Raw genomic sequence first — 14,380 nt, forward strand, 5'->3', positions numbered from 1 at the left:
TTTGGTTAGTAAATGTCGTTATTTTCTGCGCGACATCAGCATGAGGCTTGTTTGGCAAAATCCAAGGACTTTACGCACACTCAGCTTTTTTTTCCGGGGGCGGGATAGTATCCTGGTAGGCAGGGCTGGTGGAATTCCTCCCGAGTCATAGTGGTGACATTTTCTTGGCCCCCATCTCCAACGTCGCTAATCTCTAACGGCCTGGTTAGGTGAATGTCATTGGGACGGCGGATTGGGTGGCTGCCTTAGTACACACGTCCGTAAATCTTGCAGCCTCCGTTGCCACTGCGCACTTAGTTTGAACGAGCCAGCACCATTGAAAGTCCAGCAATAAGACAAGTGATACAAATCATGAGTAGGGGTCTTTTATTACAAGTGTTTGTACGCAGGCACAGTTGGAAGATCCATATGAATAGAGGCGTGTATAAGACTGACTAGTGTGAGCAACAACCACTTCAACCATATTCACTCTCGGTACGTTGAACAAGCCCCGTTGTCATCATGGGAAAACTTTTGTTTCAGATATCCTCAGGCACTGACTCTGGTTCCTGAACGTGCGCCAGGCCTGGGTGATGGAGGCCTTTGCAGTCATGGTGTGGTGCGTGCGCATCATGTGAAGGGCATGGCAGCGTGAGATTGTCTCCACGAGGGGGCCCTGATACTGGCCCAACTCTTTTGCAAGCGCGCGTGTTGAGGCGTGCTGGCGATGGGGCTGTCGAAACGGTACGTCGGCCATGGAAGGGTGACTGATTCAACAGCTGGCGTCGAGTGTAATCGGTGTCTTCACTCTGATGACTCTCGGTACGATCCCATATTCCGCCATGTCTCAGCCGTACAAAAACCGCTGCTTTGGAGCATACTCATTGTGACTATGTATTGGTGAGTTGTTATCCAAATTCACGGTCTAGACACAAAACAGCCATAAGAGGTATGAGTGAAATCTGCCCATTATCGAGGTACGGAAAGCTGTCAATTATTCATCATACAGCAAACAAGGCTGCTGGCCATTGATCGGACCAGTGCCTGCATATGTCACCCCTAAAGGCGAATTCATGCAATCTGATTTTCGCACGCTAGCATCCTTATCCTTTCTACGAGAGCCAAGATCCAACCCAGATTAGCATTCTGAATCATCTTTGGTCTTTCTTTGAGCCGGTTGGAGCTTCATCCAGAGTTCGGGGTTTTCCCACAGCGCAAACACCTTTTGGTCGATCCAGTTTTCCGATTGTGGGCACAGCTTAAAGTCGAAGTTCCAAAGGGCGGTGGCGAATGTTATGCGCATTTCTTAGTAGGAAAGGCCAGAAAGACGGTTTTATTAGTGACTTTCCCCCATGACATTCCAAAATAGCCATGCGACATGAAAAAAAGGGATATACGGATGACGTACTTTTTTCCAGTGCAGTTTCGAGGGCCGACAGAGAATACCTGCATGGCATCCTTGCGGTCATTGTCGTACCCCGTATTTGGCAACCACCGTTCTGGGACGAATCATTTTGCGTTTTTGAAGTTGCGCTCAGAGTAATCTGCGCTATAAATTGACATCACAATGCGCGTCTGTATGTGTACATGTCAGAATGGTTCTTAGATTTTGAGCATCATCTGGTTTGCTCCATGATTTTCCAATTTGCTTTCACAAGCCTTGTTTGTCCTGATCTTGCAGCCACCCGTATTCGATAAAATATTTGATACATACGTTTGGGGCAACCCAATTGCCATCGATATCAGCACCGCTTGCGGGTGTGACGCGGAATAAGGTGGTAGGCACTGGCGGATATACACGCAGAGCCTCTTCGAAACAAGCACTCAGGTACGGTAGTCTAGGCAAGACTTCAAGTCTTAAATCCTCTTTAGCCAAAGCTCGCACTTCTTCTTTTACCTTCTCCATCTGATCAGGATGTTTCAAAAGCAAGGAAGTTAATCCGCTAATGAGAGTTGCGGTAGTCTCTGTCCCAGCTATCATAAATGTAGAGGAATTGGCATACATTTGACCTTGGGTTAGGTAGTCTTTCCTCTTCGAGAGAGCAAGCTCCCAAAAGTCAGGTTTGTCGCCCTTAGTAACCTTGGCAAGACGCTTGTCGACTCGAGTTGCGGAATCTTCAAAGTGATCTCGCGCATCTTCCATGACTTTTGGTGGTGTCAGGGCTCTTATTACTGCTCCAAATTCTGGAAACTCTAAGTTGAAACGAAGGAATGCAAGTCTCTTCAGATTGGAAAAGATGGCATAGATCCAGGGTGTATATTCCGACGTGTCTAGTAGCCTAAGTGGCTCCCCGAATGTAAGTTCGCCTATAATGTCGAAATCCGTGTAATTATAGAGCTTGACGGCGTCGAAGCGGACTTCTGGGTCATTAGAAATTGCTTTGGTGATATTTCCGATTAGCTTGTCAAAAAATTGGCGGATAAGAGGTTCTTGTAGCTTAAGTGCTTTGTCGCTGAAAGCATGGGTAAATACTTTCCTCTGTCTCGGGTTTTCTTTGACATTGAAAACTGTGGCTAAACTATACTTGCCGTTATGTTCAGGTAGAACTGATTTTGGGTCTTTGCCGTTCTCTTGTCGGCCTCCAGTCCTGTGACCTGAGATATCCTTCCAACCTTGTGGAGTAGTGCAGGTCAGTCGATCGGGACCCAATCGAACCGTCTCGCCATACTGATCGTGCATTTGTTTCGTCCACTTGGCCTCATCGCCAACAAACACTTTGTACATAAATACAAGGCCTATTGCTCCTTCATCACTCTTAGGACATCCAAACTTCATGGTAATCGCGCATAGCAGATGCCGGTTGGTGCCATGTGGGTCTTTCCCGGCCTCTGCTTGGTTTTGTCTTACTTTATCCCCGAGAGCCCTCGCTGGCTCGTTCGTCAAAATCGCAATCATGAAGCGACCAAGAGTCTCCTGAATATCTACAGCTCAGTAAAAGGATACGATGCCGATGCTGAAACCACGCAATTGGTAGCTTCGATTGAGCTCGATCGTGTCACCACTGGATCGTGGTCTGACCTGCTCAAGGGATAAGCAAATGTCACTGCAGCTCTGAGATATAACCGGATGTTAACAATTTACAACCAACAGTGAAGACTCCACATTGCACTTGCAGTGTCTGTTTTTAGCCAGTTTACGGGTGGTGCCTTTGTTACACAATATGGAACAATTTTCGTCAGAAGCTTGGGGACGTTTGACCTGTTCTCCTGGACGGTCTTTTTCAAAGTCGCCGTGATGATTGGTTCAATGGTGGCTTTTGCTACAATTGACACATATGGTCGCAGGCCAATCTACCTTGCCGGTGCTTCGATTGCAGCCGCCTTGATGTTTGCCATTGGTGGCTTAGGAATAGGCCACATAACCACGCTGGAAAATGCTGCCAAGGAACCAACAAGAAGGACATATGCTATACGCAAAGTGCGGATGTTTTCCAGTGCAAATCGAAAGACTATTCGTGTGTTTGCAATTAGGGTTGGGGTCTGGATTTGCTGGTGAAAATGTGCAGTATTGTGGTAAGCCAATCACATATTGTTGTTATAGACCAGCTGGGGTGTCGAGCAGCTTATGGATGTAACTATTTATAGTAATCTCAACACATGCTAAGCTGTACCGTGATGAAGTAGACATGTCGCGAGATAATATCGCCATGCTTTTTTCGCAACGTCGGCGTTTGTTTCGTCCAGTCAGGCGATGTGCAGAAATGCTTGCCGGTTGTGGCTACGCGGACCAGCATTCTGTCGCAAGCGACTGCAACAGCACGCATCCGGCCATGCGACTCCAACGCACAAAAGCATCTGCTCACGCCATCTGAGCTGACAAACAGCGCGTAGTCTGCACGTCGCGTTACTACAGTGGTGCGCTATTCACATACCCACCCAACGCATTCGTACCATAGGCCCAACAAACCGTGGCCGGCAAGGAGCGGACATGACCTCATGGCTGCAGCGACAACTGTTTGCAAACCTTTAAAGGGCGCCGCACCCAACAACAAACTCACCACAAGCATCTCCAACCAAAACCCAATACTTCTCTAGCCAAAGCTTCGTCCCAATTGACATCTTGGCAATCATGGCTCAGGATCTGCGCTCCCAGGAAATCAAAAATCCCATTGATGTGGCCGAGGTGAGTGCGACATCGTCGTATGACATTGACGCTAGTAGCTGATTCGGCGATACTGCTTAGTACCTCTTCCGACGCCTGCAGCAAGTTGGCGTCGAATCAATCCACGGCGTGCCTGGCGACTACAACCTTGTCGCTCTCGACTACATCCCAAAGCTCGGCTTGAAATGGGTCGGCAACTGCAATGAGCTGAACGCTGGCTACGCCGCCGACGGCTATGCCCGAGTAAAAGGCATCTCTGCTCTCGTGACGACATTCGGTGTTGGAGAGCTCTCAGCCGTCAACGCCATTGCTGGTGCTTACTCCGAGTATGTGCCAATTGTACACATTGTTGGCTACCCATCGACCGTCTCGCAAAAGAATGGCGCTCTCCTCCACCACACGCTCGGAAACGGCGACTTTACCGTCTTCTCGCGCATGTCAAAGGAAATCTCATGTGCTGTTTCCATGCTCAACCACCAGCACGAGGCGGCCATGCTGATCGACGATGCCATCCGCGAATGCTATCTCAAATCAAGACCAGTCTACATCTCGCTGCCTAGCGACATGGTGACGAAGAAAGTCGACGGTGACAGGCTCAACACACCTCTTGACTTGGAATACCCGCCCAACGACCAGGAAGCCGAAGACTACGTAGTTGATGTAGTCCTCAAGTCTCTTCATGCCGCAAAGAACCCCGTTATTCTGGTCGATGCATGTGCCATTCGCCATCGTGCCCTCAAGGAGACACACGAGCTGGTCAAGAAGTCTGGAATCCCAACTTTTGTCGCGCCAATGGGCAAGGGCGCAGTAGATGAGACGCTTCCAAACTACGGTGGTGTATATGCCGGAGACGGATCCAACGCCGGTGTCCGCGAACGCGTCGAGTCATCCGACCTCGTCCTCAGCATTGGCGCCATCAAATCCGACTTCAACACTGCCGGCTTCACAATCCGCATGTCGCAGCTCACAACCATCGACCTGCATAGCTACGGCTGCAAAGTGCGCTACTCCGAGTACCCCAACGTACGCATGAACGGCGTCTTGTCCAAGGTCGCCGCCAAACTCGGCCAACTTAACATCGAATCCGGCCCCAAGCCCAACAACGACGTACCCCACGCCGAAACCTCGTCCTCGGACGACAAAATCAAGCACGCCTGGTTCTGGCCCAAACTCGGCCAATGGCTCAAGCCCAACGACATCCTCATCACCGAAACCGGCACCTCCAACTTCGGCATCTGGGAAACGCGTTTCCCCGCAGGCGTAAAAGCCATATCCCAGGTCCTCTGGGGCTCCATCGGCTACGCCACGGGTTCCTGCCAGGGCGCCGTCCTCGCAGCCCGCGAATCAAACATCAAGCGCACCATCCTCTTCACGGGTGACGGCTCCTTCCAGCTTACCGCTCAGGAAGTCTCGACCATGATCCGCAACAAGCTTGCTCCCATCATCTTTGTCATTTGCAACAAGGGGTATACGATTGAGCGTCTGATTCACGGCTGGGAAGACGCGTATAATGATGTTCAGGAGTGGAAGTACAAGGATATTCCAAACGTGTTTGGTGCGGCCGAGGGCAGCGTACTGACGTATCGTGTTGAGACGCGCGACGAGGTTGAGAAGTTGTTTGCAGACGAGGAGTTTTCGAGTGGAGAGACGGATAAGATGAGGTTTGTCGAGTTGGTCATGCCGTGGGATGATGCGCCCGCTGCGCTTAAAGCTGTTGCTGCTGCTGCCGCTAAGACGAATGCTGCGTAGATTTTTCCTTTTTCTTGTCTCTGATAGAAATGTGAGTAACGATGTAGACGATTTCTCTTTTCTCTTTTCTCTTTCCTTTTTTCCCTTATAATGTAAGTAGATTAATTGATCACATCCCATCACTCTTCAACGTCCACATTCCTTATATATACTCCTTCATCCTATCTATTTTACAACACCCCCGCAACTCCCGCAGCAACAACCCCCAAAACCCCCATCCACCCCAACACCACCTTCCCCCCCTCATTACTCTCGGGCCCCGTATACCCCGTCTGGCTCGGCCTAGCCCCCGCCCCAGACGCCGTCGGCACCGCAACCCCCGTCAAATTCTGCACCCTCAACCACCCAGACGCAATCACACCGCCCAACCGCGCCTCGCCCACAAAAGCCCGCACATCAAATCCCACACGGTTACTCGATAGCCCCGCATACCGCGCTGGCACCTGGAACCCGGTTGGCTGCTCGAAGAGGATGAAGTTGTAGGCGTGCGGTATGTCGCCTACAGGGGGCGAGGGTTGGAGGTATGGCACGGGGTTCGGGGAGGGGATGTTGAGGGAGGAGGATGAGAGGGAGATGTTGGGTGCGAGCCAGTGGATCAAGGGGACGCGAGTGTTGTTTCGGGGCACGTCGATGTCGATCATCAAGAGGAGGTAGAGGCCCGAATTTGAGACTGAGGAGAGTTGGGGGGCCGAGATGGAGGGCGCCTGGGCGGTTACTTTTCCTTTGCGTTAGTTTTCGGAAGATTTTTTTTAAATGCTTTTGGGATGGGGGAGATGGTTACCGGGACGTGGGAGGAGCTCTCCCTGAGGAGAAACCGTGTCGTTGTTGTTGTAGGTTATGGTTAGGTTGGTTGGACCGCCGGGGAGAGGAAAGGCCGGGGCTACATCTGCGGTTGCAGTGGAGAGCAGGAGTGCTGCTGCACTCAAAAACGCAGTCTTCATGGTTGCTTGTCTTTCTGCTTCTAATTCTGCTTAAAGAGAGAAAGAAGTCGCGCAAACAGGACGCGTCGTCGAGAAAAGGACACCCGCCGTTTTATGTAACATTTAGAGTTGCAGATGGTTCCCGCGGCTTGATTGGATCTGCCGGGTGTTCCTGGTACATGACGTCGTCGAAGTGTGATGATCGCTTGTCACTTGCAGCGCGAACCAGTACCGAACCAGGCCTTACGCCGCTTCGGAAGTAATTATCGCTCTCCCAGCCGCAATCTTTATAGAGCAACATGGGTGCTGCTATATTGCTGCTATTAGCTCCAACCGTCATGTGAACTATTCTCTCGACATCCAACGGGTCAATGACTGCATTTCGGTCTAGCTCTATTTCTAAGAAGCTTTTTTTGTCACCATGTTTCCTTTGCCAAGAGTGTCTTTATTTTATTTTATTTTCCGCATCACCAATAACACTCCAACCTACGCCCTGGTAATCATGTGTTCGCGCCCAGGTCCAACACCGATCCATTTTACCTTGACACCCACAAAGTTCTGAATGTACTCGATATAACTCCTCGCCTGGCTGGGCAAGTCATACCAGTTGGTGACGCCCGTTGTCGGCTTCTGCCAGCCAGGCAGCGTCTCGTAGTGTACCTCGACTTCGGCAAGCATCTCGGGGTTGGCCGGGAAGCCATCGAGTGTCTGACCCTTGTACGAGTATGATGTTGCTACCTTGATTTCAGCAAAGTCATCGAGGACATCGAGTTTGGTCAGGTTGATGGCGGTGTAGTCGTTACAGGCGTGCGAGTGCTTGACGACGACAAGATCGAGCCAACCGCAGCGGCGCTTGCGGCCGGTTGTGACACCGACTTCGTGGCCGACTTGCTGGAGTTTCTCGCCAACTTCGTTGAGCTGTTCGGTGGGGAAGGGACCACTTCTCAAGTCAGACGCTGCTCAATTTTTGCCAGGGTATTCAACTTACGATCCGACACGGGTGGTGTAGGCCTTGACCACGCCGATGACTTCGGTCAGTGACCGCCATCCGAGATTAAGACCTGTGATGACACCTCCAAGACCAGTGTTTGACGATGTGACAAAGGGATATGTGCCGTAGTCAATGTCCAGCATCAGCGCGTTGGCACCTTCGACAAGAATTTTCGCATTCTTGGCCTTTGCCGAAGCCAGTAGAGGGATCTGGTCGACGACATACGGAGCAAGTTTTTCGCGAAGGCCCTTTGATACAGCGTCAGTCATTCGTCATGTACATCAGCGACGCGACTACCCACCTTGTACCTGGCAATCTCCTCCTCGACGTTGTACTTGAGCAGATCACCAAAGCGTCTCTGGAAGCCATTGGCCAGCCTCCGGAGCTTCTCCTCGAAAATAGCCTCGTCGAACAAATCGCACATACGCAGACCGCTCCTGGTCATCTTTGTGCTGTAAGTTGGGCCGATGCCCTTCTTTGTTGTGCCTATGTCACGCCATCAGCACTGTGCAAAAGCGCAAACATGGTCGCCGGATGCTCACCAATCATGCCGCCACCCAGCTCCACCTCCTCGAGGCCGTCGACCATCTGGTGCACGTCGAACACGACATGGGCGCGGTCCGAGATGAAGATGCGGCCATCGGTGTTGAGGCCGTGCTTCTCGAGCGCCTCGAGTTCCTTGAAGAAACTGGGGACGTGGACGACGCAGCCACTGCCAATGACGTTGATACAGCCGGGGTTGACGAGGCCGCTGGGCAGAATGTGGAAGTCGTAGGTGATGCCGTTGGCGACAATGGTGTGGCCGGCGTTGTTACCGCCCTGGGCGCGGCAGCAGATTTGCGACTCGTGGGCGAGGATGTCGGCGAGCTTGCCCTTGCCTTCGTCGCCCCATTGGGCGCCGAGGACGACGGTGACGGTCATCGTGAGAAACGGAGAACAAAAGACAGGCGAGGAGGCGACGGGGCGGCTGGTGGGTTTTCAATCTGCTTATGGAGAAGCCGACTTGGCCAGGTTGCGGGTTAGTTAGTCACATAGTTTGGCCAACAAAAATATTTGCTGCGTGCCGTGGATTCATTGCAGGCAAGCTGGCCGGGCATTTGCTGACCCAGGAATTGTTACGGGCGCGCCCAGTGTGGTCCAGCAGCATTGCTTGCTGCACTCTTCCAATCGACGCGCTGCCATATGTTATACCCGCAGACTCAATGGCTTTCTTGGGCCTCTTCACTTTTCCTCTTCGCTGCCCCGCCATGCCCCGCCATGCACGGCGTGATGCCGCCATTTTCCGCACGAGCCAATGACGCACCGACAACCCCCACGTGACTTGTCGAGTTTCCATGTATGTATGTAAGTATGCAGTAGATGGAGCCTGGCCAGAGAAGATGACTTCAACAATGTACCATTACCCAAATACTTTTCATGAATAATTACCACACGCATCATGTCACGTAATCTACACATGAATGCAAGGGAAAAGGTTGAAATTTCCCAGTCTGACGCCTATTCATGCCATTACGCTAACATTGACTAAAGCGAAGAAAAAAAAATAGACAGCGCGTTGAAGTCATTTTTCCATAGTCAGTACATCCAAACACACGCTTAATGCATGTATCGGAATTCCGGATGCCGATATCCCAGGTCCTTAATCTCTGCATCCGTCTTGCCCTGCAGACGGTGATCCCTCTTGCCCATGTCACGCTGCCTGTTCTCCCACTTGCAGTAGACGATGCCGAAGACAGCAAGCAGGCACACACAGATTTGACCAGCGAGGTTGATGGTGTGGCCAGTTGGGTAGCGGGGCGCATCTGAGCGAGTATATGTCCTGTAGTTTTTGCGTTAGTTCGAGTCGATCAGGCACGCAGCAAGGTGATTTAACATACCAAGTTGCCACGATACCACCAGCGGTACCAAGAGTAACAACGTAAGCGGTAGAGACGGATCTGACGGCAGGTCCAGCGGCGTTGTTTGCCGCCCATGCAAGGAATCCAGGACCTCCAGGGAAAGCGCCAATCGTGATGAGGAAGATGCCGCCATATCGAGTCGAGGGGTCAGTTGCCCAGCGCATGATGCAGAAGCCAGCAATAGCAGGAAGCGTGAAAACGGCCAGGTAGATTCCACGACGGTTCGTCTTGTCTGATATAAAGGCGATACCAATAGCAATTACGCATGCACATACGTACGGAGGTACAGAGTACAGCTGTGCCTTTGTCGCAGTCCAGCCAAGATCGGCAAGGATAGTGGGCTAGTGCAATGTCAGCAAGTCATTCACACTTAGAAACACACAAACTTACCATGAACAGAGAGATACCCTGGACGGTAATGTTGATGAAAAAGAAGCCCAAGGCGCAGAAGTAGTTGGTGATGTTCATCACAGCCCTCTTGATGTGGTGTGGCTGCGTCTTCTCGTTCTCGTCGCCTCCACCCCGCTGGATAAGTCGCCTCGAAGCAATCATTCGTTCGCGCTCGTTCAAGAACCAGCACTCGTCGGGGCTACTGGGCATAACGAAAGGAGCGGCAAGACCAACGAGCACGGTGAAAAGTCCCTCGAAGAAGAAAATGTTTCGCCAGGTATGGATGATCATGCCTGATGCGCCCCATGGAGGAATACGGGCAAGACTTATCACACGTCAGTTCCCGTTTTGAAATTTCATCGCAAAATGAATACATACCCAGTAGCAAGGAGACCACCAAAGGCTCCAGCCATGGAGGCTGCTGACACGTAGATGCCGACACGGAAGAGAAGTTCATTGCGCTTGTAAAAGCAAGTAATGAAGAATGCAAGACCGCTGCGATGGCTCAGCAAATAAACTTTGAGAATGCGCATCAGGTAATACTTACGGCATGACACCACCTTCAAATATACCCAGGAATCCTCTGGCCACGAGCAAGCCGGCAAAGCTGTTCACAAAGGCAGTGCAGAGCGAGACGAAGCCGAATCCGCACACGAGGAGAGGCAGGTACCACTTGGGGCCGAGTTTCTTGAGAAGGAGGTTGCTGGGTACTTCGACAAACATGTAGACAATGTAGAAGATGGATGTGACCCAGTTGAACCGCACACCCGTGTTGAGGTTCAGGTCATTGCCCAGACCCTGGATACGCGCATTTCCAATGTTGATTCTGGTTGAAAATTAGTAGCCAACTCCTCACAGTAGAGTGCAAACTCCATACCTGTCGAGGAAACACAGCAAGTACAGAAACGTCGTGAGTGGTACAATGACGCGATCGAGTTTGTGTCGGACCTTGGCTTCTTCCTCAGGGGTCCAGGAAAATTCGCCTTCGGTGGACCTGTCGCTTCCATTGGCCTCGTCGTCTGAATGAAATTCATTAGCATCTCCTCATCGCTTCAGAAACGAGTAGCCATACAAAGAATGTCTTGCCCCTTTTCAATCTCGGCAGGGGAGCGTTCATCCATAGCACTGATTGGTTGCACCATCTTGTGGGAGGAGGCAAATATGGCAGCCAGTGGTCCAGTCAGAGGAATAAAAAATTCTCAGTCGACTTGCTGTCGCCCCACAGTATCCAAGAGTCTGGGGAAAAGAATCTGGGGAAGAGCAATGCCCATATAAGGTCGTACGACGGATCCTGTGGCCGACGGGCGTCTTGGTCCAAGAGGCGCTATGAGGCGTCGCACGGGAACAGGAAAAGGGTGCCGGCAGTTGCTTTGGTTTCTGCTCGTAGAGGGAGGGCAGGCAGAACATACTTAGCTTGAATCCTCTTGTCCCCTTTAAGCTGGCGGCAACGGGGGCCGGATGCGCCTCCAGCGGGGGAGGATTCAACCGAGTCGATACAACAACCCTATACCGGCCCGCATTGTTGCAAACCAACCTCCCTTTGGCTGACAACTTGCGGGGCGACTCTTGGCCGACAGGGGTTGACTCGTGCAATTTGAGCCGATGGCGGGGAGGAATGGCGCTGTGCTTGGCAGAGCGGGACGACATTTTGTCGTCAATACCTTGTGCTAGTTGGTGGCGAACCCGGCAGTTGAGGTACCCAAGCCTTTGACCAACAGCTACCATTGCCGCACGTGTTGCTGGCTGTAAGACCATGGTGTATCCTTGTGACCAAGTCGACTTTCTTGGGCGTGTGTTGAGGAAATGCGCCGTTGCTACTAAGCAAGTCCATGTGTGCCTGCTAAGTTTTGCATTTACCCACAGGCTCTTTAGGCCATGTCCTAAGCGAGCCCTTCATTTCCAAGCCCGTCGACAATATCAGTAGGTACGTATCTATGTACGCATTTGTTCAACTTGCATGTCCCTGATTATGCAAGCTCATATATGTATGTTGTTTAAAAAGACCCATAAGCATACGAACGTTTTGATATCAGTCGGCCCTACTTTTGCGCTTATCTTGCCGCACGAATGCATGTAAGTAAGCCTGCCTACCCAAATATTCCCCAGATTGCCATCTCATGTCAGTGCAGTCAGATTTTCGGATACAGCCGACTTTACTAGCTCAATGAGGCCGAGTGCCGGATCGTCGACTGCTTCTCCTAGAGCCTCATCGTCTCAAATGCGTAAAAGTAAAGTGAACGAGCCCGAATTCCTTAGACACCTGAAACAGCAGTTGCCAAGCCGTCACTGCCATCTTGGGAAAGTCTTATGCTGATCGCATGCATCATACCACTCTAGCTACCGTAGAGTACGCCCGTAATCACCAAAGTAAAATCTCCCGACACTCAACCTTCTTGGCAAAGACAATACTCCGACACTCTGAAGTTTAAACCCAAGAATCCCCTAGCAGCACGGATATTGCAAAATCATACGGTGTACACATGTATACGGGCCTCCGGAGACTCTCCGCAGCAAAAGCCACAAATTCTAGGCTACGCCTAGTAACGCCGTCTACAAAGGGGCGTCCAACAACCTCACAACACATCTAGCGCGAAACGCCCAAAGCCATGATACTTGTTACAATTACGAAATGACCGTCATGGGACTCCACACAAACGCACCTGCTAGATTGGCGGCCTCTGCTGGCTCGGATGGCCGACTTGCGGCTTTGGTTTCGGCACCTCCTTGACCCCAGACTACGCTTTGATCATTGTTGGTGCCTTTGCAATACCCTCGGTTGCGGCTGTTCCGTCACGTGACCCTCACTACCTGGCTTCGATTGCGACACCCACATGCTCTGCTCGCCCCTCACCCTGTTTCTTCATGTGGTACGTTTTCCGGCAACCCAGAAGAGTTCCTACAACCGCTGCATCAGTCCTGGCTATCAGTATCCACCCATACAGCGCCTGTACCTCCTCCTTTCGTCCATCACCATCCGGATTACCGACGGGAAACATCTACATTTGTGGTCTTGTCGCCCTCCGCTGCTTCTTACTCTTGGCCATCTCCACAGATTTCTCGGAGCATTACCTTGGCACTCTGCATCAAGCTTCTTCCTTGCACTTGGACATTTGCACTCGTATTTGGCTCCCAGATTGGTCACGATGGCCGTTGAGCTACTATTGGAGAGCTATTGAGAATGATTCTTCGGATCTGCGAGATAATGCGAGCAAGAAGCGAGTCTCAGCAAGTCTTCACAGTGAGAGAGCAGTGTCTGAGTGAGTTTGCACAATTACTACTCACAACACGTACGCAAAATGAACAACTCCAACCTCATGGGCCTAATAAAAAATTTGCTTTAGCTATGAATGCACACTGAAACTGATTGAAAGCCTATAAAAGATTCCCTGGATGACCAATGGGCTATATCATACAGCCAACCACCATCAACTACAACAAGCGAACAGACAAATCTACCCCTCACAATGTCGGTAATACACATCATTTACTACAATTGCGGTCATCTTAGACTTATTGTATCTCACAAGCATGACGGAGACGAATGCCCCACTAACATGCCAGACACCACTACGACACCAGAAAACTGCAACCGCTGCATGAGCCCAAAGAGCGGCAGCGACAGCGAGGGCGCAAGCCCTGATATGTACTTTGAAAGTGATTTTTCGAGTATATCAGTAAGCTCCGGCGACGCTACTGATTCTGACTACAATGGTGACGACGAGGATGACGACGGAAGTGACGACGAAGGTACAGATGAAGGTGCACACCAAAGTGACGAAGAAATGCTGTCTGACAACAGCAATTATGTGCCGGCGCTTAGACTGAGAAATGTCAATCCAACAGAGAACTGCACAAACCCCTGGTCGGACATGTCAGAACTCTAGAAATGGTATGGATAAATGTTTAACTCGACGAAAATTCCAAGACGGGGGCTGTGCAAGAGCAGCGTGCCAATGCCTTGCATACGAAGTCGAAAGCGCTATGATCCATGATCGTCTAGAACAATGGCAAGTCTCTCTCTTTGGTCTAGAATGACTGACACAACTACCGGCGACTTGGCGCAGCTATTCACGGTCCGAAGCAACCCAGCAAGCGTCGCCAAACTCAGGAATGCACCTGTTGCGGTCAGCCTTTACGATATTGCTGCCCCCAGTCTTACAGTAAGCTTAGCAAATTGTTCGTAATAGTAGAGAATCGCGAATTGAATCACTAGATCTCGTTTTGTGCATACTGATACGTTATGTAGCAGCTACTCATGAGTTGCATGTGAACTTATTCCGGACTGTGCAGTGATACTGATTGATAATATGTCAATGTTCTCCGTCTTCACTGATTTATATATAGGAGACTA

At 51.0% G+C, this 14,380-nt stretch overlaps 6 protein-coding genes across 6 annotated transcripts; 2 read left to right on the top strand and 4 right to left on the bottom strand.

The window, feature by feature from the left end:
• Positions 1 to 80: 80 nt before the first annotated feature.
• Positions 81 to 242, bottom strand: COCVIDRAFT_110209 (hypothetical protein; the record flags this gene model as incomplete). The annotated part of the gene is made up of 1 exon (XM_014696992.1): positions 81 to 242. A coding segment is annotated over one exon (162 nt), but the record flags the coding sequence as incomplete, so codon positions are not given.
• Positions 243 to 1,117: 875 nt separating this feature from the next.
• COCVIDRAFT_41355 (hypothetical protein) lies at positions 1,118 to 3,628 on the bottom strand (the record flags this gene model as incomplete). Its single annotated transcript, XM_014696993.1, has 5 exons — positions 1,118 to 1,284; positions 1,377 to 1,478; positions 1,729 to 2,734; positions 3,361 to 3,428; positions 3,613 to 3,628. 5 exons carry the CDS (start codon positions 3,626 to 3,628, stop codon positions 1,118 to 1,120), a joined length of 1,359 nt encoding a protein of 452 aa, XP_014552479.1.
• Positions 3,629 to 4,048: 420 nt separating this feature from the next.
• Positions 4,049 to 5,830, top strand: COCVIDRAFT_41356 (hypothetical protein; the record flags this gene model as incomplete). The annotated part of the gene is made up of 2 exons (XM_014696994.1): positions 4,049 to 4,102; positions 4,163 to 5,830. 2 exons carry the CDS (start codon positions 4,049 to 4,051, stop codon positions 5,828 to 5,830), a joined length of 1,722 nt encoding a protein of 573 aa, XP_014552480.1.
• Positions 5,831 to 6,150: 320 nt separating this feature from the next.
• Positions 6,151 to 6,771, bottom strand: COCVIDRAFT_53984 (hypothetical protein; the record flags this gene model as incomplete). Its single annotated transcript, XM_014696995.1, has 2 exons — positions 6,151 to 6,545; positions 6,612 to 6,771. Coding segments are annotated over 2 exons (555 nt in total), but the record flags the coding sequence as incomplete, so codon positions are not given.
• Positions 6,772 to 7,236: 465 nt separating this feature from the next.
• Positions 7,237 to 11,171, bottom strand: COCVIDRAFT_41359 (hypothetical protein; the record flags this gene model as incomplete). Its single annotated transcript, XM_014696996.1, has 11 exons — positions 7,237 to 7,690; positions 7,739 to 7,989; positions 8,043 to 8,227; positions 8,284 to 8,619; positions 9,412 to 9,560; positions 9,619 to 9,980; positions 10,030 to 10,354; positions 10,408 to 10,524; positions 10,577 to 10,855; positions 10,907 to 11,048; positions 11,102 to 11,171. The coding sequence occupies 11 exons, from the start codon at positions 11,169 to 11,171 to the stop codon at positions 7,237 to 7,239; spliced, it is 2,670 nt and encodes an 889-aa protein (XP_014552482.1).
• Positions 11,172 to 13,583: 2,412 nt separating this feature from the next.
• On the top strand, positions 13,584 to 14,213 carry COCVIDRAFT_110148 (hypothetical protein; the record flags this gene model as incomplete). The annotated part of the gene is made up of 2 exons (XM_014696997.1): positions 13,584 to 13,859; positions 14,094 to 14,213. The coding sequence occupies 2 exons, from the start codon at positions 13,584 to 13,586 to the stop codon at positions 14,211 to 14,213; spliced, it is 396 nt and encodes a 131-aa protein (XP_014552483.1).
• Positions 14,214 to 14,380: the final 167 nt, after the last annotated feature.

Source organism: Bipolaris victoriae, assembly GCF_000527765.1.
Source record: "Bipolaris victoriae FI3 unplaced genomic scaffold scaffold_108, whole genome shotgun sequence".
NCBI lineage: Eukaryota > Fungi > Ascomycota > Dothideomycetes > Pleosporales > Pleosporaceae > Bipolaris > Bipolaris victoriae.